The sequence below is a fragment of the Canis lupus genome, chromosome 16 (genome assembly GCF_011100685.1).
Source record: "Canis lupus familiaris isolate Mischka breed German Shepherd chromosome 16, alternate assembly UU_Cfam_GSD_1.0, whole genome shotgun sequence".
NCBI classification, from domain to species: domain Eukaryota; kingdom Metazoa; phylum Chordata; class Mammalia; order Carnivora; family Canidae; genus Canis; species Canis lupus.
This window is the reverse complement of record NC_049237.1, coordinates 8,170,719-8,198,680: the sequence shown is the minus strand read 5'-3', so window position 1 is coordinate 8,198,680 and position 27,962 is coordinate 8,170,719. Positions and strand designations below refer to the sequence as shown.

Sequence of the window (27,962 nt, the reverse complement as noted above, 5' to 3'; positions counted from 1 at the left end):
GCATATAGATACATGGGAATTCAGGACACTGCTTACACTTACAAAGTTGCAACTTTCCTTGTTAAATATTGGCCTTAAGGCATTCCTGCCAGAGTTATTCAATGCATGCCACAGAACATACACAACCAAGTGCTGCTGTAGGGACCTTATCTTTGGAATTTCCTGGCATTTAAGGGTTTCTCATTTCCCATTTTAGGATCGAAGGCACAAGTCCTTAAATTTAATTTCCTGGAGCTTTAGAGAAATGAAGAAAAGAGAAAGGGATGAAACGAGGAAGAGAAGAGAACACAGAAAAAGGGAAGAGAAGGAAAAGAGAAAGAAGACATTTTCTCAAACTGAAAATCTGAGTCCACTGGTTTGGCTCCTGCAGAAGTGGACTCATCGGCCTATGAAAATAAGCTGAATACGTTCTCTGAAGTGTGCAGCCTGGCCATGTAATTCTAAACCCTCCCAACCTCTAAATCCTTAATCATTTTCTTTCTTCAGCCTTGGCTTGGCTCTCCTGCCTCAGAGAGGGCGGTAAGTCTGCCAAATTCTGAGTTGAGCCTCTTCTTTTTGTTAAGAGATAGGAGCACAATAAAAAGTACACTTTATTATTTTTTTTAAGTAGAAAGTGAACATCTTGCCCTAATCACCCCCATTGTACTATTTTAAACAAAAGGAAAAATCCAAAGCCAAAATTCTTAAAATACAGCTGATGCAACCATATTCAAACCAGCCAAGAAAAATTTCATCTTTGGACTGAAAACTAAGTAACTTTAGCTGGTTTTAAAGAGAATGCTGGAAGACTGCAAAGAGCAGATGGTAGCTACGAGAGAAAAGATAATGGGAATAACTGTTCACCAGGTTAATCTGTCTGCCCAGCAATGACACAGGAAGGACTGATTTTCCAGAACCAACCCGCCCCTATGAGAGGGGCCTTCCTGGAAAAACAGTGCAGAAATGGCATGGAAGAACTGCCATCATGACACATGGGGGTCATGAGCAGAAAGGTCATCCCAGTACTTAGGCACCTAGGCTTTGGCACTGGTTTGGGAAAGGATTTAGAACTGCAGATGGATACAAGCTTTCTCAGAACATAATGAAGCCTCTAAATTCTTCCATAGACCCTACACACCACTGCTACCAAGGCCTGGTAAAGACAGTACAATAAAAGCCAAGTAAAGATCAGTCCCATTTCTGGAATATGGACACAGAAGTATTTTTTCCAAAAATTTTATTTATTTATTCATGAAAGACTCAGAGAGAGGCAGAGACACAGGCAGAGGGAGAAGCAGGCTCCATGCAGGGAGCCTGACGTGGGACTCGATCCCAGGACCCCAGGATCACATCCTGAGCCAAAGTCAAGACACTCAATTGCTGAGCCACCCAGGTGTCCCTGGACACAAAAATCTTTTTTTTTTTAAATTAACTATTTATTTATTTATTTTTAAAGATTTATTTATTTATGATAGACATAGAGAGAGAGAGAGAGAGAGGCAGAGACACAGGAGGAGGGAGAAGCAGGCTCCATGCAGGGAGCCTGACGCGGGACTCGATCCTGGGACTCCAGGATCACGCCCTGGGCCAAAGGCAGGCGCCAAACTGCTGAGCCACCCAGGGATCCCCTAGACACAAAAATCTTAAATAAAATATTAGCAAACAGAATTCTGCAGTATCTTAAAAGAGTAACAAACCAGGACCAAATGGGAGTTCATTCCCAAAATGTAAGAATGGGTTAATATTAGGATATAAAGTCATTATTCATAGCTCAAAAGATAGGAATGATACGATCATACAAGGCTTACTGAAGGGGATCCCTGGGTGGCTCAGTGGTTTAGCGCCTGCCTTTGGCCCAGGGTGTGATCCTGGAGTCCGGGGTCGAGTCCTTTATCGGGATCCCTGCATGGAGCCTGCTTCTCCCTCTGCCTGTGTCTCTGCCTCTCTCTCTCTCTCTCTCTCTCATGAATAAATAAAATCTTAAAAAAATAAAAAAAGCTTATTGAAAAGCAACTTCACAAAATCTAACATTCAATCCTAATTTTTATTTTTTTATTTATTTATTTTTTAAATTTTTAAAAAATTTTTATTTATGTATGATAGTCACACAGAGAGAGAGAGAGGCAGAAACATAGGCAGAGGGAGAAGCAGGCTCCATGCACCGGGAGCTCGACGTGGGATTCGATCCCAGGTCTCCAGGATCGCGCCCTGGGCCAAAGGCAGGCGCCAAACCGCTGTGCCACCCAGGGATCCCATCAATACTAATTTTTAAAACTCTTAGTAAGGATGGGCAGCCCGGGTGGCTCAGTGGTTTAGCGCCGCCTTCAGCACAGGGCCTGATCCTGGAGACCCAGGATCGAGTCCCATGTCGGGCTCCCTGCATGGAGCCTGCTTCTCCCTCTGCCTGTGTCTCTGCCTCTCTCTATCTCTGTGTCTCTCATGAATAAATAAAATCTTTAGAAAAACCAAACTCGTAGTAAGGGATGCCTGGGTGGCTCAGTGGTAGAGTGTCTGACTTTTGGCTCAGGACATGATCCTGGAGTTCCGGGATCAAGTTCCACATGGGCTCCTTGCAGCGAGCCTGCTTCTCCCATTGCCTGTGTCTCTGCCTCTCTCTTTTCCTCTGTGTGTGTGTGTGTGTGTGTGTGTGTGTCTCATGAATAAATAAAATCTTTTTAAAAACCCAAAAACAAAAAAATAAAGCCACGGGAATGAATGAGATCATTTAGGGAGTGAGAGTAGATGGAGGAGAGAGGTGCCTGCTCTGATGCCAGGATGGTGTGTTGGGGGGTGTTATTCTGACACTCATAGGGAGAGGAGGATGGAACAGGAGCAAGATGTGAAGCAGGACCCCCAGGAAAGCAGATGACCTAGAAGTCCAGTGACTGCAGTGGGTCAGGGAGTGAAGTTGTTCCTCCAAGGCCAAGAGATGTCACATAAGAACAGAACAGAAAACTGGCACTTGGATTTAGTGAGATTGGGGGGTCACAGGTGGCCTTGGGTCAAGAGCAAGTTCAGGACAAGTGGCAAAAGCCCAACTGCAGTGAGTCAAAGGAAAAACAGAGGGTGCAGAATTGGTGACCATACTAGAGACACAGTTTTGAGTTTTGGTCTGTGGCTGGTTTCCAGATCAGCAGGTATCAATTAGCGCATCACAGAAATGGGCTAGAAATTTAGTTCTCGAAGCAGAAAGGAAATGGTTTTCCAAAGCACAGATTTGATATTCCAGCGTTCGCATGCTTTACCAACATACTATTTTAACATTATAAAATATTTAGGGAGTGCATCTTTATGTACAAATGAGGAAATAGAGGCTTTGGGAGGTCGAACAACTTGCTCAAGGTCATACGGATAGACTGTGGCAGGGCCAAGGTAGACCCAGGCTGTGTGAGACAGGTGGATTCAAAGCAGCATGTCCTAGTTGGGGATCATAGTGGCAGGATGAGTGTCAATTAGCACCAGTTAGTTGACTGTCAGAGTTAACCCAAGTTTTTGGTTTAGCTCTAGGTTAGCGTCAGAAATAGAGGTACTTATCACATCCAAAAGGTAATTTTTCAAAGCAAATACTCATTTTGTATCACTTATCACATCTCCAGCTTTCATCAATAAACTGTCCCAGGCTATGAAGAGTCTCAACTAACTACAAGATCCGTCCATTTGATAAAACCAATAGTTCGTCTGAGAGCAGCTACAATGCAGCATCAGCTACTGGAGCAGACAGTCAGCAGTCACCTACCTGTGGTCAGCACTGGGTTTCGGTCTCCCGGTCCACAGTCTTCTATTCACGGAGGAGGGTGGGGGAGAGGAGGGCAGGGGCGGGGGAGGTAGAGAAGGCAGAGGAGGCAGATGCCTTCTATCCTTTGGGAAGCTGATGCCTGGGTTCCCGTCCTTGTCCCCTTCTCCATCGTGTTTGAACGTTCTCCGAGGTTTGGGCAGGGGGTTGATAAAGGGTTTCGTGGAGGAGTTCTCTGAGCCCCTGTCCATACCCTCCAGGCTCTGATCGCAGGGCCTCCAGCAGGACCCTTTCCTTTCCTCTGCAGCCTCAGAGGTGGGATCCCTGGCCTCCAGGTCCCAGTGGTGGGACCTGAATTCAGAGCCACGCCTGCCCCCACGGTTCTCAGGAAGGGCAGGCCCCTCCTCAGCCTTGTCTGGCAGGCAGTGTGGGGAATAACAGGTCCCTGGTAACTGGGGATCTAACCCTGCTGACCCATCCTTCAGAGCCTGCTCCAGTTTCTTGACCTGCCTCAGCACAGAGAGGCTATCGTTCGGAAAGCGCTGTTTGCCCAGCCTGGGCTCTCGGCCTCTGCCCAAGCCAGGAGCTAGCTGCCCAGCTGGCTGGCTGAGGTCTTGCCTCGGCTCTGCATCCTGACCCCCAACTTTCACGACCCCTTTATTCCTCTCATTCTCCTTGCTCTCTGTTTCCGGCCTGGTTCCATCCTGAACCTCTGTGACCCACGCTCTCACACCATCACTGCTTCTCCTCCCCATCACACAGGATGTCAGGTAGTCCTCTGGCCCATCTGCTTTCCTGCCAGGTGCAAGAGTAGGAGTGGGCAACTCCCTCTTTCCTTCCCATTCAGATATCTTGTCCTTTATGCTGAGGGGCTTGTGCCGAGCTCCGCCTTGGGCAGGAGGGCAAGGGTTCTGAACACCACTGAGCTGCCTCTTGCCAGCCTTGTTGGCTTCTTTAATGCTGAGATCTGAAGCTGGGTCGCTGATAATCATATTTGAACTGAACATGTTCTGCTGAAAACAGTCCACTTTTGACTCTAGCATCAGGTTATTGAGACTTTCCAAAAAGCTTCTTCTGGGGGGTGAATCCTGATAAGTCTCTGGGAAAGGAATGGGGGACCTAAATGGCAGCCTTCGAGGGTCTTCGCCAGCCTTTGGACCTTCCACCTTGACCCTGAACAAGAAAGACAAACATTGGGTGATGGACTCTTTCGGTCATTGTTCTCAACTGGTCATAGAGACTGACTAGAAATTAGACATAAATGTTATATGCTAGTTTAAGTCTCAAAGATTGAAACTACCGCTTTAAGAAATCACTTTGTGGGAGCACCTGGGTGGCTCAGTGGTTGAGTTTCTGCCTTCAGTTCAGGTCGTGATCCTGGAGTCCTGGGATGGAGTCCCACATCAGGCTCCTTGCAGGGAGACTGCTTTTCGGTCTGCCTCTCTCATTCTCTGTCACTCATGAATAAATAAAATCTTTAAAAGAAAATCACTTTGCTTTTCTTGGGAAGACAATATTGTGGAATGAGAGGAACTACCAGATTTAGGAATGCAGTAAGCCTGAGTTTATTTTTTTTATTTTTATTTTTAAAAAGATTTTATTAAAAAAAAATAAATAAATAAAAAATAAAAATAAAAAGATTTTATTTATTCATGAGAATACAGAGAGAGAGAGGCAGAGACACAGGCCGGGGGAGAAGCAGGCTCTATGCAGGGAGCCTGACGTGGGACTCGATCCCCGGACTCCAGGATCACACCCTGGGCTGAAGGCGGTGCTAAACCCCTGAGCCACCCAGGCTGCCCTAAACCTGAGTTTAAAGCCTAGGTCATGGGATCCCTGGGTGGCGCAGCGGTTTGGCGCCTGCCTTTGGCCCAGGGCGCGATCCTGGAGACCCGGGATCGAATCCCACGTCGGGCTCCCGGTGCATGGAGCCTGCTTCTCCCTCTGCCTGTGTCTCTGCCTCTCTCTCTCTCTGTGACTATCATAAATAAATAAAAATTTAAAAAAAATTTATAAAAAAAAAAAAAAATAAATAAATAAATAAATAAATAAAGCCTAGGTCAACCACTGACCAGCTGTGTGACCTTGGATAAGCTGCGTCACTTCTCTAAACCTAAGCGTCCTCATCTGTGATACAGGAATAATAATAATACATATCTACCAGAGTAGCCAAAAACATTTAATAAAGCAGACCACATTAAGCATCTAGCATGTAGTGAGTATATAATAAAAATTATTATAATTATTGTTAGCTTATTTCCCTGATGAAAATAGGGAACACTTCCTGAGGTAAGAGCTTACAGAGTCCAGGTATCCTCTGCTTCTGGAATCAACAGATGGGTCTTTGTGAGGACTACTTAAAAATTAGAATAAGGCTGTAAGTCATAAACGTTTTGCAAATTCTGGGCTTGAGAAGTTGTCCTGACTTGAATAGGAAAGCCACAATTATTGGCTACATTTGAACTGGACCTCCTTTAGAATATAAGCCCTATGAGACTGGTTTCTCTATGTGGACAGGGATTGCTCCTTTTTGTTGGATTACTTTGAATTTTGGCCTATTTGGGCCACTGCTGCAATCCCAGCATCCAGAACAATGGCAGAGTAGTAGAACATGGTACTCATTAGCCACATGTGACATCCACATTGGATGGAGCAAAAGAATATTTCCATCATCGCTGAAAGTTCTGGCCTAGAATGTACATGTGGGGAGATGTGCTTCCAAATGTGATTTTAGATTAGTCAGTGCCCTGAAGATGTTAAAAGTTCTTTTGAAAGAAAACCAGAAAAACATTTTTAAGCTAGTCTAATGAGAATGGGAGTATTTGTGGTTTTGAATGCAAAACATTCTTCCATCAGCAAAGGTCATAACTAAGCAGAGTGACCTTGGACGTGCCAAGATTAGCAAGGACACACGGACCAAGTTCATGATGCACATTTTTTGAATATACAGATCTGACTATGTGGGAATTCTGAAATTCCAGTTAAGGTTCACAGTGAGGGATAAATAATTAGCAATTTCATGCATCCTGTTACTATTTAGCTTTCTGTTCTGAAGACTAATAATTGTTTACATAAAGACTTCTCACTCCACTGGGACATTAACACGCAAATTGTGTCGCTATTTGTGGTTGCACAGCATAAATTAGAAACTTGTGAATATGCAAATACATCTTCCTATTTTAAATATGGTTATCAAAGCAGAATTCCTTATTTAAATAAACAATTAACATGCATAACAGAGGGCTTACAAAAGAGAAACACATTTTTTAATTGTCCTGTCACCACTGAGGACATTAAAATGAATTCAGATTTTAGTCAGAAGCAGAAGCAGATCAGTTTGTTGATATTTCACTGAGAGTGCAAACAGCAGAAGGTAAAGCCCTCATTCTCACAGTGCTAGAAGCAAGATGAAGAGACAGGACAGACACCATAAAACCACAATTTACATTAGTTCATGCTTAATGACAATAGATGATATAATAATAATCATAAATATCATATGTCTTGGGTTTTTTTTTAAAGATCTATTTATTTTAGAGACAGAGTGTGGTGCAAGAGGGGAGAAGGGCAGAAGAAGAGCGAGAATCTTAAGCAGACTCCCACTGAGTGAGAATCTCCATGTGGGGCTTGATGACCCATGAGATCATGACCTGAGCCAAAATCACGAGTCACTTAACCAACTGAGCCACCCAGTTGTCCTGTGTACTGTTAAACAATTCTGACAGCAGATAAATACAGCTTTCAAGTCAGAGGGACCTCAGTTTGAATCTTGGCTCCATGTTTTTTCATTTTAAAATAAGAACTCTTAGGGAGCCTGTGTAGCTCAGTCAGTTAGGGGCCAAATCCTTAATTTCAGCTCAGGTCATGATCTCAGGGTCCTGAGACTGAGTGCCACAATGGCCTCTTCACTGAGCATTGAGCCTGCTCAAGATTCTCTCTCTCCCTCTTCCTCTGGCCCACAACCCTCTAAAAAAAATAGATAAATAAGAACTCTTTCCTTTCTCTGGACTGGAACTTGCCAAGACCAAATTTTTCTTGTTTGCTGTGCCTAGTACACAGTAGGTAGTCAATAAACACATAAAATGCATGAGTGGATGAGTCAATATATGTAATGTTCCCAGAGTACAACACATATTATAATTCTTGTATTACTAAATGGCAAGGAGTCTTACTGCAATGATTACAATTGCTGTCTAATATCCCAGACATCTGGGGTGACCTCACAACCATGGAGGCCCTGTGTGAAAACTGTAAGGGAAGGATGGCTTGCTTAAAGTCCACGGATTTATGAAGCTCATGTGAAATCAGACGCAGAGTGCCCTCTCCATACAGTTGCTGCACTCAAAGGTTTTTCCAGGTCCTGTTTACAGGACGCTCCGGCCCCAAGAGGGACCAAGGGCTGGGGTGCAGAGCTGTGACCACCAAGTCCACTGCAGAGTGTGGGAGAAAACAGCACTGCTGAGACAGGACAGGCAAAGCTGGCTTTGCAGACAGATGCAGTGGTACAGATTTAAGGCTCAAGGATAATTAAAAGACCCACGCATCCTAGTCATTAGAAAATAAATCCTGGGCTGGAATGGGAAGAGGGCCTGAAGCTGCCATGGGCCCATCTTCTCAACAACTGCACTCTACGCAGACCTTCCATCGACCCCTGTGGTCTCAGGTTCTGCAGCACGTGGGGATGACTTCTGGGAGGCGCATCTCGATGACTCGGAAAAGAATCCATCCTCAGTCCAAAGAAGTGGGATCAGAGTGGAGACTGGGAGGGGGTTGCAGAGAAAGTAAGGAGGTGGAGAACCTGGGCCAACTTGTACACTCTCTGGGGAGAAAGCTCTTACTTGTCAGCGAGTCTGGAGCTCAGGGTTTCACTCAGGCTGTGGCTGCTCTGGGCCGGCCTGCGCACAGTCATCACGTCAGCAGCAGAAGGAGCTCCAAGGCGCCTGGGGGAAGAGGGGTGCACCCTCAGTGAGTCATGACAGCAAATCTGGGGCCTACACTCCAAACTATATATCCCTGAGAGAGTCCACCTGGGGGCAGCGCAGGTGACTGGAACATACCCTTCAGAACCCCTGACCCAGGAGAGGGGGCCAGGGCACAGAATCCTGAGATTCCTCCTGAATTCACACACCATAACAACTTCTTCTCATTCAGACCCTGTGCCAATCTCGTGTGTGCACACACAAGTATGTGAGAGCAAAAGAGAAATACCAGCACAACCTGACCCTTTTTCAGGCTTTCTAAGAACCCATGAGGAGGTAACAGTCCCCAAAGAAGACATGAGTTGTTCCTTTACTGGAAACAAGAAATAAACCACCTGCCAAAGCAGGAACATCTACACAGAGGTACTCCTGCGCAGGCCCTCATGGCAGGCATGGATGCATCTTGTCCTTGGCTTTGGAGCCCTGCACAAAGAACCTCTCCGAGGGGCTGTACACCCAGGGGAGGAAAGGTGTAGGCACTAGGTCATCTGTCTGGTCTAGGAAAAACCAGGTGGTTCTGGCAAACCCAGGAATCCCATGGGGCACCTCAAAGCTGACAAATAATGACCATGCAGATGCCAAAGCAGCTGCCTCGGCCGCAGTAGTGGTTTTACGACACGCCCGTGCCTGACATTCAAATTAACTGAAGTAGCTGATTAAAATGTATGATTTTAATAGCAAGGCCCCTCTGTGTCTCTCACCATGAGGACAAATGGCCATTGCTCGGGTGGATGTGACTAGGAAGGTGAGACCCGTTGGAGAATGCCAACCGGATGGGCAATGCAAGTCTTCTGTAAAGTATGAACGCCGTGTGACTAGTCCCTCTTGATGGGGACCAGGTAACTCTTTGACTAGAGGTTCAAGGAGTACTGAGGTGCTGGCGATTCACATTTCTTTTCCACTAACACTCCACGGAATCCCTCTCTTGAATCCCTCTCTTGAATCCCTCTCAAGTTCCAAGATTCCCATCCCCTCTTCCAGGAGAGTTTTCCTGCCAGGTGACAGAGTAGCTGCCCAAACACCTGGTCTGGGCATCTCCTTCCTGCAAGAAATCAAAGGGTTGGGCTTCAAGCCATGCATATAACTCCTGGGAACAAGGAGAGGGAGGCCAGAAGCAGGAAGAGAAAAAGAAAAGGAGAGTAAGCGTGTGTAGTAACAAGTTAAAAAGAAGGGAGATGGGGGATCCCTGAGTGGCGCAGCGGTTTGGCGCCTGCCTTTGGCCCAGGGCGTGATCCCGGAGACCCGGGATCAAATCCCACGTCGGGCTCCCGGTGCATGGAGCCTGCTTCTCCCTCTGCCTCTCTCTCTCACTGTGTGCCTATCATAAAAAATTAAAAAAAAAAAAAAAAAAAAGAAAAGAAAAGAAAATTATAAAAAAAAAAAAAAAAGAAGGGAGGATGGGACTGCTGAGCTGAAAAGACAGGAAGGGAAGAGACTGGTCCAAGAAGGGGTGAGTTTGGGGAGAGCGACAGAGCTTAAGTCTGTTCATGGAGCTCAGCTGCCCCTTACCCAGTCACATGGCACCCTACATTTTGGGGTATGGCAGTGCTGAAAGCAAGCCCAGCTCTGTAAAGAAGTCAGGTCCAGTGCTCTCCCCTCCCGTTATAGAAGCGAGCCCTGAAGGGCCTTGCAGAACAGGAAGGAATTCACTGCCCCTCTCATAACGTTCCACAAAGCTTCTGATCAACTACACTTCAATAATACAAATTAAAAAAAAAAAAAAAAGCTTCTGGAGCCTCTCCATTTGGCTGGACTGAAAGACACTGCCCTTCTGTCCTGCATCTGGCAGAGAGCCCTGCTGGATGTCAAGGATATGGCCACTCCCCGCCGCCCCTCTCATGCCTGTGCTCTGCATCCAACACAGACCAACCAACCACAGGGATGCAGCCTTGTCCTGCGTTAGCAGCAACTTTCTGCACCCACCTTCTCTCAAGCAGGTGTACCTCTCTCCCTGGCATTATGACCAGATGCCAGGCTCTGTGCAGGATGCACTGTGGCCTCAAGGATGAGCAAAACACGGCATCTGCCTTCAGGGGAACACCCAGGACTGTACTTGGGGCACTAGCAGCCCTGGCATCCGGCTTTCCCCAAAAGAGAACAATTTCCCTATACTTTCCAGAAAGCCAGAGCTTTTCCAAAAGGGACAAAGGCCATTGTGTCTCACGCATGGAGGACCATGTAAGGACTCTAAAGTTGAAGGTCATAAGAAGCACTTCAACAATATGGTACTAAGTGAACTCGATCCCCATCAGACTCTAATAACTTTAAGTCCTAAAACCACAGTCTCTAGAGAAATAGCCGATGCCCAAATCTGAGAAGTAAATTCAAGTGGGCTTCAGGGAACCCCCTGCCACGCAGCAATCAGCCCGCGAGCATTTCCAAATTCAGAGAGGAACAGAAAACCTACTGAACACCACCCAGGTGCCCCTCTTAACCACAGAGGAACAGAAAATGCTGGCCCCACAAAACCACGACCCTTCCCTTTTCATCTGTGATGTTTAAGAGTCATTAATTAGGTGACAAGCCAAGCCTAATTTGCTGATTGGAAGTACCCTGTCACTTACATTACCATAACTTCGCCATCACTTTGGAGGTTTGGGATTGCAAGATGGAGCTACTTCCCCAAGTGTGGTCCATTGGGAATCTGTTCCAGTCCAGATGGATGGGGGGGGCGGGGGGGACCTGGACAGACAGGTAGATCCTTGGGCACCACTCCAACGTGCCAAAACCCACTGTCTGGACACTGGCCTGGAAGCTGCATTTAAATATGGTAAATCAGAGACGGCTGGGTGGCTCAGCAGTTTAGCGCCTGCCTTCAGCCCAGAGCATGATCCTGGAGTCCCCAGATCGAGTCCCACGTCAGGCTCCCTCCTGCATGGAGCCTGCTGCTCCCTCTGCCTGTGTCTCTGCCTGTGTCTCTGGGTCTCTCACGAATAAATAAATAAATAAAATCTTTAAAAAAATACATTATATGCATTTTCAATGAAAATAAAAATAAGAAATTTGGGCAGGGGAAGGAAATGGAATGAGGAATAAAACACACACAATTATAATTTTCCAGGGCTCTTTACTGCTCCAAGGTTGGTATGTTAATTCAGGAATATAGGTAAATACACATTATGTTCATTTGATTTATAAAATGGTCACATTTGACATACTAAGTGAAAAACTACAATTTATATCACAAATGATGCATACTAGTAAAACTCAATTTTAAATGGTTTTTCCTTGTGTTGTAGATAAAGCTCTAAGTTGTCAGCTTTAATGATTCTAATAACTGTTATTTTTATCAGCTTATAAACAGCACACACAAAATTGAGAAGAAGCCACCACAATTACTGTAGAACAAAAATAGTTATTTTTCTCAACTGAGCATTCTTCTTCACAGCAAGCATAAATGGAAGGTGTTTGTTTTCAGCAACTATGTTGAGAAGGAAGAAAAACAGCACAGTCACAACCACACAGCTCTGGCGGTGTCTAGCTGCTCTGTGAAGCTCACTCCCTGCCTCTGGATGCTTCAGTCTCGTCTTCTTCAAACAAGACAGTTAAAAAAAAATTTTTTAAATGGATTACTCTAGTATTTTACATAAAAGCTTTTTTTTTTTTTTCGTATTTTCAAAAGCAAACCAAATTTTTTCACATTTGGAAGAAGATGGAAGACTGAAGCAGGTGAGGAACAAGAGAAGCCAAAGGCTATGCACGGCCTCAGAACAGCACCCAGGGGGCCATTTTGGCAGAATTGGGGCCTGCATTCTTGAACCAAATGCTTAAACCACACCTGCACAAAAACACCACACACCACCACCAGAAACCAGGTCCTCAGAGCACCACTCTAGGCAAAGACTGTGGTGGTGCAAAGTAATGATTTTTCTGCTGATGACCACCAAAGTCTTCCTGTTTCTAGGAGTTCTGCTCTTGAGCCCAGAAGATTCCTCCATCAAATAAGAGTGTTCAGGATCCCTGGGTGTTGCAGTGGTTTGGCGCCTGCCTTTGGCCCAGGGCGCGATCCTGGAGACCTGGGATCGAATCCCACATTGGGCTCCCGGTGCATGGAGCCTGCTTCTCCCTCTGCCTCTGTCTCTGCCTCTCTCTCTCTCTCTATGTGACTATCATAAATAAATAAAAATTAAAAAAAAATAAGAGTGTTCAAGAAGGGTTCTACTGAAGAAACAAACACATACCATTTTCTTGTATTTACCATATCTGTCAACAGATGACTGGATAAACATGTGGTCTAGACTTAGAGTGGAATATTATTCGGCCATATGAAGGAATGAAGGACTCACACATGCTATGCCGTGGGTGAACCTTGAAAACACCATGCTAGGGGTGCCTGGGTGGCTCAGTCAGTTAAGTGTCTGCCTTTGGCTCAGGTCATGATCCTGGGGTACTGCGATCGAGCCCTGAGCCCTGCATCAGGCTCCCTGCTCAGTTGGGAGCCTGCTTCTCCCTCTCCCTCTGCCTGCCACTCCCCCTGTTTGTGTTCTCACTCTGTCAAATAGATAAATAAAATCTGTAAAAAAAAAAAAAAACAGTGACAAAAGACCACCCATCTGATATGATTCCAGTTATATGAAATCTGACAGAATTCAGATTAGTGGTGGGGGAGATGGGGTGACTGGGTGATGGACACTGAGGAGGGCACGGGATGTAATGAACACTGGGTGAGGAGATCCCTGGGTGGCTCAGCAGTTTAGCACCTGCCTTCAGCCCAGGGTGTGATCCTGGAGTCCCAGGATCGAGTCCCACATTAGGCTTCTGCATGGAGCCTGCTTCTCCCTCTGCCTGTGTCTCTGCCTCTCTCTCTGTGTCTCTCGTCAATAAATAAATAAAATATTAAAAAAAAATGAGCACTGGGTGATAGATGCCTCTGATGAATCACTGAACTCTACCTTTGAAATTAATAATAATAAAAAAAAGCAGATTAGTGGTTGCCAGGGCTTGGGACAGGGTAGGGGAAAGTGACCTGCTAATAGGTACAGGTTTTGTGGGGAGGGGTGATGAAAATGTTCTAAATTAGGTAGTGGTGATGGTTGCACCAGTGAATATGCTTAAGAGCATGTGATGGTACACTTTAAAAAGGGTGAGTTTTATGGTATGTGAACTGTATCTTAATAAAGCTGTTATTAAAAAGGAAAAGCAAAAAAAAAAAAAAAAAAAAAAAAACCAAAAAAACAAAAGAAAGAAAGAAGGAAAGAGCGAGCAAGCAGGAAGCACTGCTGAATGGAGGAGTCCTGGCCCCACCCCAGACTCAGAGAATCAGACTGCCAGAAGGCCCCAGGAATATGAATTTCTAAACTCCCCAGGGAATTCATGCCGCAGTCTAAGAGCTGAGAAGCCATTCTTGTTTTCCTACCCGTGTGTCGTCAGTTGGCAACAGAAACACTGTCCTATGCCGTCTCTTTTGGCAGGCGGTCTTATTCCAGCACGTCTGTCTGCTCCTACGGCGGAGCACCTCTAACATCTGACGGCAGAGTTATCAGCACACAGTGAGTAGCTCCTGTCCCTAGGACCCAGGGGTGAATGCTCCAAGTGCTGTGTCCCCGCATGGACTTTGATACCTTGATACCAAGGCTTGTTTTCATTCTAAAGGAGGCCTCAGGACCAAAAGTATAATCTGAATAATTGTAATACTTTCTGTTGGTATGAAAATTCAGTTACTGACAACAATATTTTCTTTTTCTTTTTTTTTTTTAACAATATTTTCTTGTAACAAGTTGGTCAGTATTTTCCTGACCTACATCTGTCAGTTTGTCTGACAAATTAAGCCACTGGGAATCTGTGGCTAGAGTAGCCCAACACTGCAGGCCGGACCACACTTTGTGATGCTTTTGAGGCCAGAGGCAGCTGAAGACTTTTATTCTTCTCACTGTCATAAACCCAGGCTTCACACCTGCAGAACATTCCTATGTGCAGAGATGTATTTGGCCACCTTCATAGAATGGAAACACATTTTCACTTGACAGTATTTGCAAACCATGCTTTTTCAGTCACTCACTTGCACTGCAGAAATACTTCCATATGTTGCCTTTAGGCTGTTCCATTTTGTAGAAGGTAAAAAGAGAACAAGTACAATTCGGTGGCCATCTTGCCTACGAGCACCAAGCTACAGTGCGTATAAGGTTTTAATGCTTATGTCAGCCCTCATGAGTGAATGCTTGTAACTACTGGTGTCACCTCTCTGGAAAAAGTTATTATGAGTTTGCACAGATCATCAAAGTATGAGCTATGGAAGTTATGAAATATGTTCACACTGCCAAAAATATGGCTTAAGAATCTGAATTCTGGTAAATATATTTTCTTTTAAGCAAAAAAGTACAGGGGCTCCAGCTGGCTCAGTTGGTAGAGTGACTCTTGATGTGGGGGTTGTGAGTTCAAGCCCCACGTTGAGCATAGAGCCTACTAAAAAAAAATAATAATAAAAAATAAAAATAAAAAAATAAATCTGCATTGCAGTAGTATTATCCTCATAAAAAAAAAAAAGTTAAAAAGTATACTTCCTTTTTTTAAAAATTTATTATAGGTCACCAAACTGGGAGGACTCAGGTTCTAACTTCTTTTAATCCCAAATACTTAAACCTGCTCTTCTTTCTCTCTGTTCTGGGAGATCCAGAAACCACTTCTTATTTCTAACATCAACAGAGGTCAACGCCAATGCGCCTACTATTTTTCTGCTGAGGAAGCAGATCTAGCCTCAATTAGGTTAGGTCACTTGTTCAAGTTTGTACAACCCATAGCCATAGAGCCAGAAATGAGTTTAGGTTTAAAACCCAAGTCTGGTGTTTTGTTTTGTTTTGTTTTTTAAGATATATATATATATATGTCTTTATTTAAGAGAACGCGAGAGCATGTGCCACAAGCTGGGGCAGGGACAGAGGCAACCCAATGTAGGGAAGGATCCCAGGACCCTGGGGTCATGACCTGAGTGGAAGACACACTCTTAACCCACTAAGTCACCCAAGTCCCCTAAGTCTGGTGCTTCTTTTTTTTTTTTTTTTTAAAGTCTGGTGCTTCTTATACAATAGCACCATGGTCTTATATTACCTAATCTAGAGTAGAAAAATACCCTAGCTGATTATTTTCAGGGTCTGTTTTGTTCAGTTCTTCAAAATCAGTAATTTTTTTTAAGATTTTATTTATTTATTCATGAGAGACACACAGAGAGAGAGGTAGAGACACAGGCAAAGGGAGAAGCAGGCTCCATGCAGGGAGCCCGACATGGGACTCGATCCCGGGTCTCCAGGATCACACCCCAGGCTGCAGGCGGCGCCAAACCGCTGCGCCACTGGAGCTCCCCAGTAATTGTTTTATACTTCTTTTATGCCATGCTGAATTTCAGCAACACTTGCTAATGGAGTGAGCTGGGAGGGAGCTTGAGTGTTTTTTTGTAGGTCTCTCTCTTTTTTTTTTATGGGCTATTATTTATAACGTTGCAAATTTATTTTATTTTTTTTAAGATTTTATTTATTTATTCATGAGACACACACACACAGAGAGAGAGAGAGAGAGAGAGGCAAAGATACAGGCAGAGGGAGAAGCAGGCTCCATGCAGGGAGCCCGATGTGGGACTCCATCCCGGGTCTCCAGGATCATGCCCTGGGCAGAAGGCAGGTGCTAAACCGCTGAGCCACCCAGGGATCCCCGAACATTGCAAATTTTAAAGTAATTTAAATGTCAAACATTATAATGGTAACATAAACTTATGATATAGTTATTTGATGTAATATTATAGAGTATATTAAATTATGTTTAAAGAGAGATGCCTGACTGGCATCTCTTGATCTTGAGGTTGTAAGTTTGAGTCCCACATTGGGTATAGAAATTACTTAAAAAAAAAAAAAAAAATCTTAAAAAAAAATTATGTTTAAGGAGACTATAATTCTTTTTTTAAAGACATATTTATTTATTTGAGAGAGCAAACGCGAGCTAGCACACAGAGGGAGAGGGAGAAGTAGACTTCCCAGTGAGTAGGGAGCCCAATGTGGGGCTCGATCCCAGGACCCTGAGATCATGACCTAAGCCAAAGGCAGACACTTAACCGACTGAGCTACCCAGGTGCCCCTAAGGCGACTGCAATTCTGTAAGGACAGAAAGAAGATCAGTGGTTGCCTAGGCCAACAGTGGGTAGAGAAAGAAAAATGGGAGTAATTTCTAATGAGAATGGGGTTTCTTTCTGAGGTGGTGAAAATGTTCTAAAATTGATTGTGGTGATGGCTGCACAACTCTGTAAACATGCTAAAAACCATTAAACTGGGACGCCTGGGTAGCTCAGTGATTAAGCATCTGCCTCTGGCTCCGGGCATGATCCTGGGATCTGGGATGAGTCCCACATCGGGCTCCCTGCATGGAGCCTGCTCTCTGCCTCTCCCTCTGTGTCTCTCATGAATAAATTTTAAAAATGTTTTTTAAAAAAAACCATTAAACTGTACCCTTTAAGTGGGTGAATTGTACTGTATGAGAAATATATTTCAATAAAGCTCTTATTTAAAAAAATTAAAAAGTCAAACTGAAAAAAAGACTACTATTAAATGGGAAAAATGCTGGACTCAAGATCCAAAACCTTGTGTCAAATATGAATAAAATAATTGTAAAAAAAAAAAAAAAGAGCAGGAATCTACTCCTACTCAAAACTGTAAGGAAATTACTGGAAATAAATGTAATAAATGTAGTTGTCAGTAGGTAAGAAGCTTGGGATGATTTTTCTCCCCCATTCTCTCTACTTCTCTATAGTTCAACAACAAAAAACCCAGATTTCCAAATTTTCTATAATAAGCACCCACTATTATTAACTTTACAAATAATGGGGAAAGTGCAGACTGCTGTTTCTGTGGGTATCCGGGTCTGCCCTGTGGCTCCCCTAGCAGGCCCTTGGTTGCCTTGCAGCCACAACCGATAGCTCCCCTGGCCCCACCAGTCCACTGCTTGCTTTGCTATGCCACAGCAATCTCCTAAATGACAAGGTAAGTGACACTGTATTCTCATTACCTCCTTTCCCTTAGCTGACCACCAAGACTTATATTCTGGCCTCCCACCTCCCAGCACAGATGTTTCTTTGGGTCCAAAGAGAGATTATATGGAAACCTACAGCTAAGAGGAAAATAATCATATAATTCATTCTTCCAACTAACAGTTGTGTCTACTTTGCAAAGGGAGCTGAGTGAAGCCCAGGAGAAATATGAAATAAAGACACTGATTTGCCCTCTGAGAGTTTTCATTCTTGTTCATGATCCACATGTATTATACACTTGAAAGTTGCTAAGGGAGTAAATCTTAAATGTTCTCACTCCATATACACACAAGTTAACTGTGTGAGGCAATAGATGTGTTAACCGACCCTCACAATGTATATGTATATTATATCATCGTGTTGTCTACTTTAAACTCACACAATGTTATGTCAATTATATCTCAATAAAGCTGGAGGGGAAAGGTGCACACAAGTATCTCCCAAACAAAACACAGTATGATAAGCAAAACAGTGAAAGCAAGCTCCCTTTGTGGATCGGAACTTGAAGGATGGGTTGAATTTCCTTTGGGGTATAAGGGTGAAAGGCATAGATGTTTGCATAATCTCAGGCCGACCAGACCAAACACTCAAAGAAGCACAGACCACTGAATGAAAAGCAGCACCAATTCCATAAGGAGATTACACTGAACTGAGTGGCTGGATTCCTTTCAGGGGTCAATCAACATGTGAACCAACACAGAATCTGTGAACACAATTTGTGTTGATTTTCTGAAAGCTTTTACCAATTTGTTACTGTAAGCATAACGACTTTATATATTTTTTTACTTAGAAATGATTTCAGGTTTGCAGTACACTTGCTAGAATATTACAGAAAACTCTTCTAAACTCTTTCTCCAAATTTACCAAGTTTTAATATTCTCTCAATGGAAGACTGCTTTACATTGCTGTTTTTGGGGCGCCTGGGTGGCTCAGGTCAGGATCCCAGGATCAAGCCCCACATCAGGCTTCCTGCTAGGGGCAGAGAGGGTAGTCTGCTTCGCCTCTCCCACTCCCCCTGCTTGTGCTCTTTCTCTCTCTGTCAAATTGTCAAATAAGTAAATAAAATCTTTTTAAAAAATAAAGTAAATAAAATAAAATGCTGTTTTGGAGGCTTAGGGAAAATAAGTTCTACCCTGGCACTAGAAGTTAAGTGCTCATGAATCCGAAAGAAAACAGAATCTTCCAAAAGCAGTTTACTGAAGTAAGCACAGCCAGGTCCAAAAGACAACTCAACTGCCAACCTACCCCGACCCTCCACCAGGACCTTCCAGGAAGACACTGAAAACTTTAAAACCAGAATATCAGGGATGCCTGGGTGGCTCAGCAGTAAGGGTGCCTGCCTTCCGCCCAGGGCATGATCCTGGAGTCCCAGGATCAAGTCCCACATCGGGCTCCGTGCCCAGAGCCTGCTTCTCCTTCTCAATGTGTCTCTGCCTCTCTCTCTCTCGTGAATAAATAAATGAAATTTTAAAAAATTAAAATAAAATAAAATAAAACAAAACAAAACAAAACCAGGGCAGCCCAGGTGGCTCAGCAGTTTAGCGCCGCCTTCAGCCCAGGGCATGATCTTGGAGTCCCAGGATTGAGTCCCACATCGGCTTCCCTACATGGAGCCTGCTTCTCCCTCTGCCTGTGTCTCTGCCTCTCTGTGAGTCTCTCATGAATAAATAAATAAAATCTTTTAAAAAGTAAAATAAAACCAGAATATCAGACATACAAGAAGAGCTAGGAAAACACTGAAAAATAAAAAAGAATGTGTGTCTCAGGGGAGGGGCAGGGAGGTTGGGGGCCACCACCATATATTAAAACATACTATAAAGCCTCTATAATTAAAACACTGTGGTACTGCCACAAGAATAGATAAACAGACTGGTAAAATAAAATAGAAAGCCTAGACCCAACTACATATAGAACTTTATATATGATAAAGGTGGCATCTTAAATCACTAGGGCAAGGATGGACTTTTATAAATGATGCTGGAATAACCAAATAGCCCAAAGATGTTCAAGTAAGATCACCAGGCAAATCTTGGGGTGCCTGACTGGCTCAGTCTGTAGAGCATGTGACTCTTGGTCTCAGGGTAGTGAGTTCACATCCCACATTGGGCATAGAGCCTATTTAAAAAAAAAAGAAAATCTGATATGCCTGTAGTTCTGGTCAACTATGGATAACCCATGTTTTTCTCAGAGCCAGAAAACCAGCAGCAGGCAAGAACTAGTTTCACAAGGGGGCTGCAGCCTTGAGGGGTTAACAAGAGGCCCTGAAGGATCTGAGCAGTGCCTGCCATAACTCCTGCCGGGCCCCAACTGCTCTCAGAACCCACTGTGATTTCAATGGAGTTTTCAAGTCTGGTTCTTTTTCTAGGGCAGCCCTAGAGCTTAAAATACATGTGTGCAGCACCTGATTTCCATACTATACACACATTATAACATACATAAGCCTCCTCCCTCCCACCATTTTCCAGGCATGTTATTGTTATCCTCATTTTGAAGGTGAGAAGATCAAGTTTCAAAGACTCCCCCAGGATCACAACTGTTTAAGAGACAGAATGGGGGGCGCGTGGGTGGATCAGTTGGTTAAGTTTCTGACTCCTGATTTCAGCTCAGGTCATGATCTTAGGGTCCTGGGATCCAGCCCTGAGTTGAGCCCCATGTCAGGCTCCATGCTCCATGTCTGCTAGATGTTCTCTTCCTCCTCTGCCCCTCCCATCATGTTTGCTCTCTCTCTCAAAATAAATAAATAAAATATTTAAAAAGAGAGAGAATAAGGAAATCGTAACTCTCCAAATTCTGTATTTTGGCCCTCAGACCTCCTTATCTGCTCTCTCAGTACCTTTAACTAGAACCACCCTGGATTGACACCTCTCACAACCTGATGCAAGAATCTGCTAATTGGTGATGGGGGGAGGGGAGCAGTAACCTCAGAGTCTGACCCACAGGGGTCAGGCTCTTTAGGGAAGCCTGACTTTCTTCTAAGGGCAGCAAGCAGGAAATAGCTTTCATTCATAACCTTTGGGAAGGTCAGGGTAAAGAAATTAGCACTGTTCCATCCTGTGATCTGTCAGGCATTGATTTAAGCACTTTACAAACATAATTCTAGAAATAATGCATCACCCAAGACAAATGAAAGCATGCCCACAACTGTTTTTTTTTCACATCTGTTCTCCTACAGGAACACTCACAGCAGCGTTATTCATAATGCCCATAAAGTGGAAATAATCTGAACGCCATCAACTGATGAAGACATAACCAGGGGATCCCTGGGTGGCACAGCGGTTTAGCGCCTGCCTTTGGCCCAGGGCGCGATCCTGGAGACCCGGGATCGAGTCCCACGTCTGGCTCCCGGTGCCTGGAGCCTGCTTGTGTCTCTGCCTCTCTCTCTCTCTCGATCTCTGTGTGTGACTATCATGAATAAAAAAAAAAAAAAAAAAAAAAAAAAAGGACATAACCAGAACATGGTACGCCCATTCCATGGAATATACTTCAGCCATAAAAGCAATGGGGTAGTGATACACGCTCCCACGTCACCCTTGAAAACATTATGCTAAATGAACAGAAGCAGGTCACAAAAGCCCCTATATTGGGACGCCTGGCTGGCTCAGTGGTTGGGCGCCTGCCTTCGGCCCAGGGCTTGATCCCGGAGTTCCAGAATCGAGTCCCGTATCCGGCTCCCTGCATGGAGCCTGCTTCTCCCTCTGCCTGTGTCTCTCATGAATAAATAAATAAAATATTAAAAAAAAAAAAAAAAAAGGCCCCTCTATTGTAGAAGTCCATTTATGTGAAATGTCTAGAACCGGGGAAGCCATAGAGACAGAAAGTAGGTAAGTGGTTGTTCAGGGATCAGGGGAAAGGAGAGGGTGATGGCTAGAGGGTATGTATGGGTTTCTCCTTCCCTGTGATGAAAATGTTCAAAACCACTGTGGTGGTGGTACTTGCACAACTCTGTGAATATACTAAAAACCATTAAGCTGTATGCTTTAGGGATCCCTGGGTGGCGCAGCGGTTTAGCGCCTGCCTTCGGCCCAGGGCGGGATCCTGGAGATCCAGGATCGAGTCCCACGTCGGGCTCCCTGCATGGAGCCTGCTTCTCCCTCTGCCTGAGTCTCTGTCTCTATGTCTCTCATGAATAAATAAATTAAATCTTTAAAAAAAAAAAAAAAAAGAGCAATGGCTAGCCCGCCACCGCCTCCCTCACAAGCAGGACCTCTGACGAAGCACTTGGCCACCGAACCGAAGAAACCAGGATACTTATGAATACGGCGGTAGACTAACACAGAATGGTCACAGAAACGCAACGCGGGTGGCGGATCCACGAGGCGCTAAGCGGAGCCGGCCTACCTCACAGGCGGATCCATTTCTCCACAGAGCATCCCGTCCCCTCGACCGCGGAGTCCCAGGCTCTCTCCGGCAGCCATGTTGGAGTGAAGAGCCCACCCCCGCCCACAGCTGATTGGCTCTCGAGGAGGCCTGACTCACGTCGGGCCAATCAGATTCCAGTCGTCGGGAGCGGCGCCGAGCGCGTGGCCGGAACACGGAACCGCGAGGCTGCGAGGCGGCGGTTTCCCTCCCTGTGGAGTAAGGGGCGGAGAGGGCGGGGCACCCCCTGGGCCCAGTCCCCCCCAGGCTAGGCCCACGCCACACGCCTTCATACCTTCGTTTAAGCAACCCAAAGAGCAACCCAAAGAATACCCCCTCGACGCGTAGTGTCATGTTCAGTCTGTGTTCATCTGCTTTGTTCAACTGACTTTCCCAAAGGGACAAAGTAAAGCCACCTGGGTGACCTGGGTAGCTCGGTGGTTGAGCATCTGGCTTTGGCTCAGGGCGTGATCCCGGGGTCCTAGGATCAAGTCCCACATCGGGGTCCCTGCAGGAGCCTGCTTTTCCTTCTCTGTGTGTCTCATGCATAAATATATTAAAAAAAAAGAAAAAAGAAAAAGAAAGGTACTGTATGTTTTAAGCGTGAATCTGCATCCGTATTGCTGAAGCTGAGTAAGTTTCTGGTTTTTTTTAGGATATAAAAAGCGTCTTTCGTAAGGATGGGGTGGATGGGTAGGGAGAGGTGTTTATTTTGTTATTTTTGGATATAAAAAGGGTCTTTGGTAAGGATGGGTGGATGGGTAGGGAGAGGTGTTTTTTATGTTTTTACTTTTTTTTAGGATATAAAAAGGGTCTTTGGTAAGGATAAATTTCTGTTGTTAAGGAACCTAAAGCCCCCATGGGTTTGCCTCCAGCCTGGCATAGAGGTTGGGTGCGATGTGATCATTCCTGGGACAGACTGAAGAGCAGAAGAGCAGCTGTCAAGAAGTCCCTTTCCCTCCCGGAGATGCTTCATGACACTGGAGGTGCTACAAACTTCTTAGTAGAGCTCTCATGAGACCTAACCTTTCTAAGGACCTTAAGAGCAAAAAAAAAAAAAAAAAAAAGGACCTTAAGAGCATACTGTAAGCATCACAGGGGAGAGCTGCTGACCTCTTGGATGAACCCTTAAATAAGAGATGATCTCAGAAGGTGAATATTCTCCTTCCTTCCTTCCTTCCCAATAAAAACCCCACTGGAAAAAAATCCTAGCTCTATACTGGAATGGACTAATGAGAGGTTACTGTGGGTAAACAAATAAAAGGCATGCATCCCTTCTTCAGTTCATATTTTAGATCTACAATATATACACAAGAAAGCAGATAACCACATCTCTCTCACACACACACACACACACACTGGCAGGGACATATTTGACTGAAAAATACTTCTGAGAGTTCGCATAGTCTAGACACGAGAAGGAAGAGCTGAGCTGACAGGAGGGAAGGGATAGACGGGTCCTTTTCCCATCCCTCTATTTATGGGAGTCATTTCCCTTCAGGAAATGCTGAGCCCCTTCTCCCAGGACCCTGTTCCCTGTTGGGAATGACGCCTGCACCGGCTGACCCAGCCTTCCACATCCTCCTCCTGGCCTCAGCAATTCTCCCCTCGTGACCCAGTCAGTACTGGGAACCCAGCCTGTAAACGACAGTGCTTTTAGAGGCCCCAGTCCAGTGAGGAAACTCAAAAAGGGCGGGTGGGAGAGACCCATGATGAAGCCAGAAAAGCCTGTGGGGGGTGGAGAAGCTTCTAAATCTGAACACAGAAAGGGGATGGATCAGTACGAAGTTGGGGCTGGAAATGAGGATGGCTCCCCTCCCCCTCCTTTTCAGGCTCCCTAGCTACTCGATTTCTGTGGCCCAAGAAATTAGTGGCTCATCTAACTTTGGTCACCTGGCTGGTGGTGGCAGAGACAGGAGCAGGACCCAGGGTTCCTGTCGCCCCACCGAGGGCTCATTCACCAGCTCCATACTCTTCCCTTCCCCAGAGGACTCATGTTGCAGTGGAAAACTGTCCTAGGGGAACCTGGGTCTACTGGTTATGTGTTCTTGATGAAGGTGGCTCTCTTCTCTTCTCGGTCTTCTCTTTTTGGTCAGCTGAGGAGCCAGCCCACCTCTTCAGAAATCCAGACAAATTTCTGAGGTCTGTGCGGTTTGGGGTTATTGGGTTGTTTTTTTTTTTGTTTTTTTTTTTTGGTCTTGTTTTGTTTTTTAAGAAATGAGAAGTGTCCTTTGTTATTAGGACATTGAGGGATTTTTGAAAAGTGACAAAACCCAAAAACATTTGCCCCACAGGCACCAAGTAATATTAGCTGTTGGCTCCCAGGTTCTTCTATTTAAAAAAATTTTATTGAATATAGTGTTCAGAGCTTCCGGGCCATATACCAGGGAGGAAGAGCGACTTAGTGTTAGCAGGTAAAAGGAAATGAACTGGAGATTGAGGGTAAGACAGAAAAGTAGAGACAGAGAATCAGAAAGAAAGACAAAGGCTGAAAACCAAAGAATCAGGGATAGAATGGCAGTGAAACACGGGGAGGAAGAACCCACCAAAAAACCGCCAAGGCAGACTAAGGGGGGGCTACGTTAGGTCATATCCAGGTGCCTCTTCATCGGATGCAGCAACCCGGCGATCAACTTTTTTTGCAGCTAAAATGGACATAAAGGAAAAACCTCGCCCAAGGGTATATCCCAAGAGTATATCGTGGGCAAGAGAATAGCTAGTATGTCCTATTGGCAAACACCCCCGTGCTTCAGTGAATTAGAATTTTCCCAGCTCCACACTTCTGTTCATATCCTTGCCCTCAGTTGTCATCCTCCCTTCTCCTTGCTCTAATAGTCCCACCTACCCTTCAAAACCTAGTTTAAATCCTAACTGCTCCATAAAGTCTATTCTGGTCACCCCAAACTGAAGTTCTTCCCCACTCTTCTGAATTTCCAGAGCAGTTATTAACTTATCTACTCTTGATAGTCTAACTTTGTGTAACCTTATGTTCTCTCATCTAAGGCTGGCTTCATCTGTTACGGAAATACGTTTTACCTGGGGCCCTTGGGTGGCTACAGTCGATTGGGTGGTTGAGTGCCATTGGACTCTATTTTGGCTCAGGTCATGATCTCAGGGTCATGAGATCCAGCCCCTCTCTGCGCCCTCCCACCCCTGCAATCAGGTTCAAGCGCATACTCTCTCTCTCTTTCTCTGAATAAAATATTTTTAAAAATTAAAAATAAAAAATACATCTTATTGAAGGTTCAACATATTTATGTGCAATAATGAATGGCTTCAAGCTGCAATAATGAATGAGTAACATTTATAGAGTATTTGCTGTTCTCCAGGTGAGATTCTACATAGATTCTTTTTTTTTTTTTTAAGATTTTATTTATTTATACATGAGAGACACAGAGAGAGAAGCAGAGGGAGAAGCAGGCTCCCCGAGGCAGGACTCAATCCCAGGACCCTGGGATCATGACCTGAGTCAAAGGCATATTCTCAACCGTTGAGCCACCCAGGTGCCCCTTCTTCATGGATTCTTTCATTGAATCCTCATGCCAACTTTACAACCGTCTCCCCTTTACGGATGTGGAGACTGAGGTCTAGAGGAATAACTCTCTCCAAGGCCACATGGATGCTGAATGTGTCTGGGTTGTCAGATTCAAGAGTCCAGTGCCTAGCACTCAAAGAAATGTTTTGTCCCAGAGTACAGGCCTTCCCTTCCTGAGTACAAAGTAGCTACTCGATAAATTGTTATGATTGGATTTTATTCCAAGTACCCAGTACCCACCCCTCTCTCCCCTCCCCTCCATTCCTGTCCTATCCACCGCGAACACCCTGGCACCAAGGCACTGCCTGGCCATCCCTTCCACTCCCAGAGGCTGCCCTCAAGCTGCCATTTTGTGACTTTTTCTTGCTCCTGAATGCTATCCTTACGTTCCTTTTAACCTGACCTCACCAAACGGTAATACCAAGGGGAGGGGAGGTAGTGCCCCACCCCCAGCCCGCTGGGTCAGTCCTGGCCCACGAGCACCTGGAGAGCCCCAGGGCCTGTGCCTGCCAGCCCTGGAGGCTCACCCCACACCATGAGGTAGGCACTTGAAGGGATGCACCTGAAGGCCACGTTTTGTTTGCTTCTTGACACCCATCTCTGGCTGCAGCTGAGCTGCTCCAAACTCCTCACTTTCCTGCCTCCTCCTCTCTCCCTAATTCCTGTCCTCCTCTTCCTTTCCTCTCCCTCACACCCTTTCCCACCCTCTTTTGCTGGCTTCTGTTCTCTTTCTTTCCATGAGCAGAGAGTTTCCAGCTTGGCTCCCGGCCAGCACATTTGGACAAAAGGCAGCAATCTTCAAGGAAGACGTCATCTCGCATCCCCCTTCCTGGGGCCAGGGAGGGAGGAGGGGGCCCAGGCTGCTCTGCCGGGGCTCCTTGTTCTGGGAAAGGCCTCGAGAGACGGGGTTAAAAAGCAAAGAATTTGCCAACAGACCCAGGTTCAAATTCCAGCTCTGCCACTGGAGCTGTGGGACCTGGGACAAGTTTTCAAAGACGCAGTTCTCTCCTCTGTGAAACTATGGTGACTGTAGCACCTACTTTGGAAGAATGCAGTAAGGATTAAATGAGAATGCACCTGTAAAGCACTCAGCACAGCACACATGTCCCATAAAAAGGGCTCAACACTTGTCTTCTGCAAGAAAGGGTGCTTAACTCTGCCAAATAATAAAATAGGAGCAGTCATATGGGAGCTCATATTAATAACAATATCACCTCCTAGGCTCATCTGCAGGGCTGTTGATCTTGCCTCAGTTGTTTCCAAGTTGGGAAAGCTGCAAAACACTCTCAAACATGGAATTGCCATTGCAGTGTAATCTGTACAAGTTGGTTTTGAAATTGGAAGGGGAGCTGACCCCCTTTTCCTTTTCGGTAGAGACCAGGACGTGCTCAAGCTCAGCTTCAGCCTGGATGTGGAAGTAGGAGGAGCCCACCCTTGATCAGCACAGCGGGCTCATCCTGATTCCCCACCCCTCCCCTCCCCTCCCCCTCCTTTTCAGGCTCCCTGAACTCTGAGGTCCTGTTTCCGTTTGTTTACTATCCGTGCCTGGTGTTTGGTACTTGGAAGTTGTGCGATGCCTGGGAACGTGTTCCTTTTATTTAGCTAGGTTTTTAGATATGGGAAATGGTCTTTCCCCCACGATTTTATTTAGTTCATCTGGGCCGGCATGGATGGATTTGAATTTAATCAGTAAAATTAACCAAAGAGCGAATACAGGAGTTCGCATGAGGTGCCATTGGGAAATATGCAAATATACAAATATAGGGGATGGTCCCTGCCTCTTAGAGCTAGGGATAACAGCTGTAAGCCCAATTAACCGAATGGCAATTAAAGATTGCAATTGTTCAAGACAAAAAGACAGGATCGGGACGCCTGGGTGGCTCAGCGGTTGAGCACCTGCCTTCAGCTCAGGGTGTGAACCTAGAGTCCCAGGATCTGATCGAGTCCCACATGGGGCTCCCTGCATGGAGCCTGCTTCTCCGCCTCTCTGTCTCTAATGAATAAATAAATAAAATCTTAAAAAAAAAATAAGACAGGATCAGTCCAGGGAATGCCTGACACATATTTCAAAGAAGTCATAATAGGAGATTGGTTCAAGGACAAAATCTGAACTACATTGGTGAAGGTTATGAAACAAATATAAACTAGAGGAATGTAGAGGTGGGCAATGAGAGAGGAGTCACAGACGGCCTCAAAGCAGTCGGATCTGGTGGTCCTTAAGACTAGATTGGGTGCCTGGAGGTGCCTGGACACCTGGACTCGGGATGGAAGCCCCTGAGTGATGAGAACCAGGAGAAGATGAAGTGGGTTGGTGGCTTACACTTGGGCATGTCCTGAAAGGAAGGAGGACGAGTTAAGATTGGCTACCCTGGT

General features: G+C 45.3%; 1 protein-coding gene across 5 annotated transcripts in view; it reads right to left on the bottom strand.

Annotated features, from left to right (window-relative positions):
- The window catches only part of DENND2A (DENN domain containing 2A), a 104,002-nt gene that overhangs the window by 66,004 nt on the left and 10,036 nt on the right, over positions 1-27,962 (bottom strand). For 3 of the 5 annotated variants that reach the window (XM_038559395.1, XM_038559397.1, XM_038559396.1), the window contains exons 1-3: positions 22,037-22,175; positions 8,551-8,652; positions 3,716-4,885 (exon numbers count right to left, since the gene is read on the bottom strand). In XM_038559395.1, the coding sequence (XP_038415323.1) occupies positions 3,716-4,885; positions 8,551-8,652; positions 22,037-22,113 (1,349 nt within the window). In that variant the 5' untranslated portion in view covers positions 22,114-22,175. Of the gene's footprint in view, positions 1-3,715; positions 4,886-8,550; positions 8,653-22,036; positions 22,176-27,962 lie in introns of those variants that run through there. The other 2 variants (XM_038559399.1, XM_038559398.1) reach the window with 1 other exon arrangement.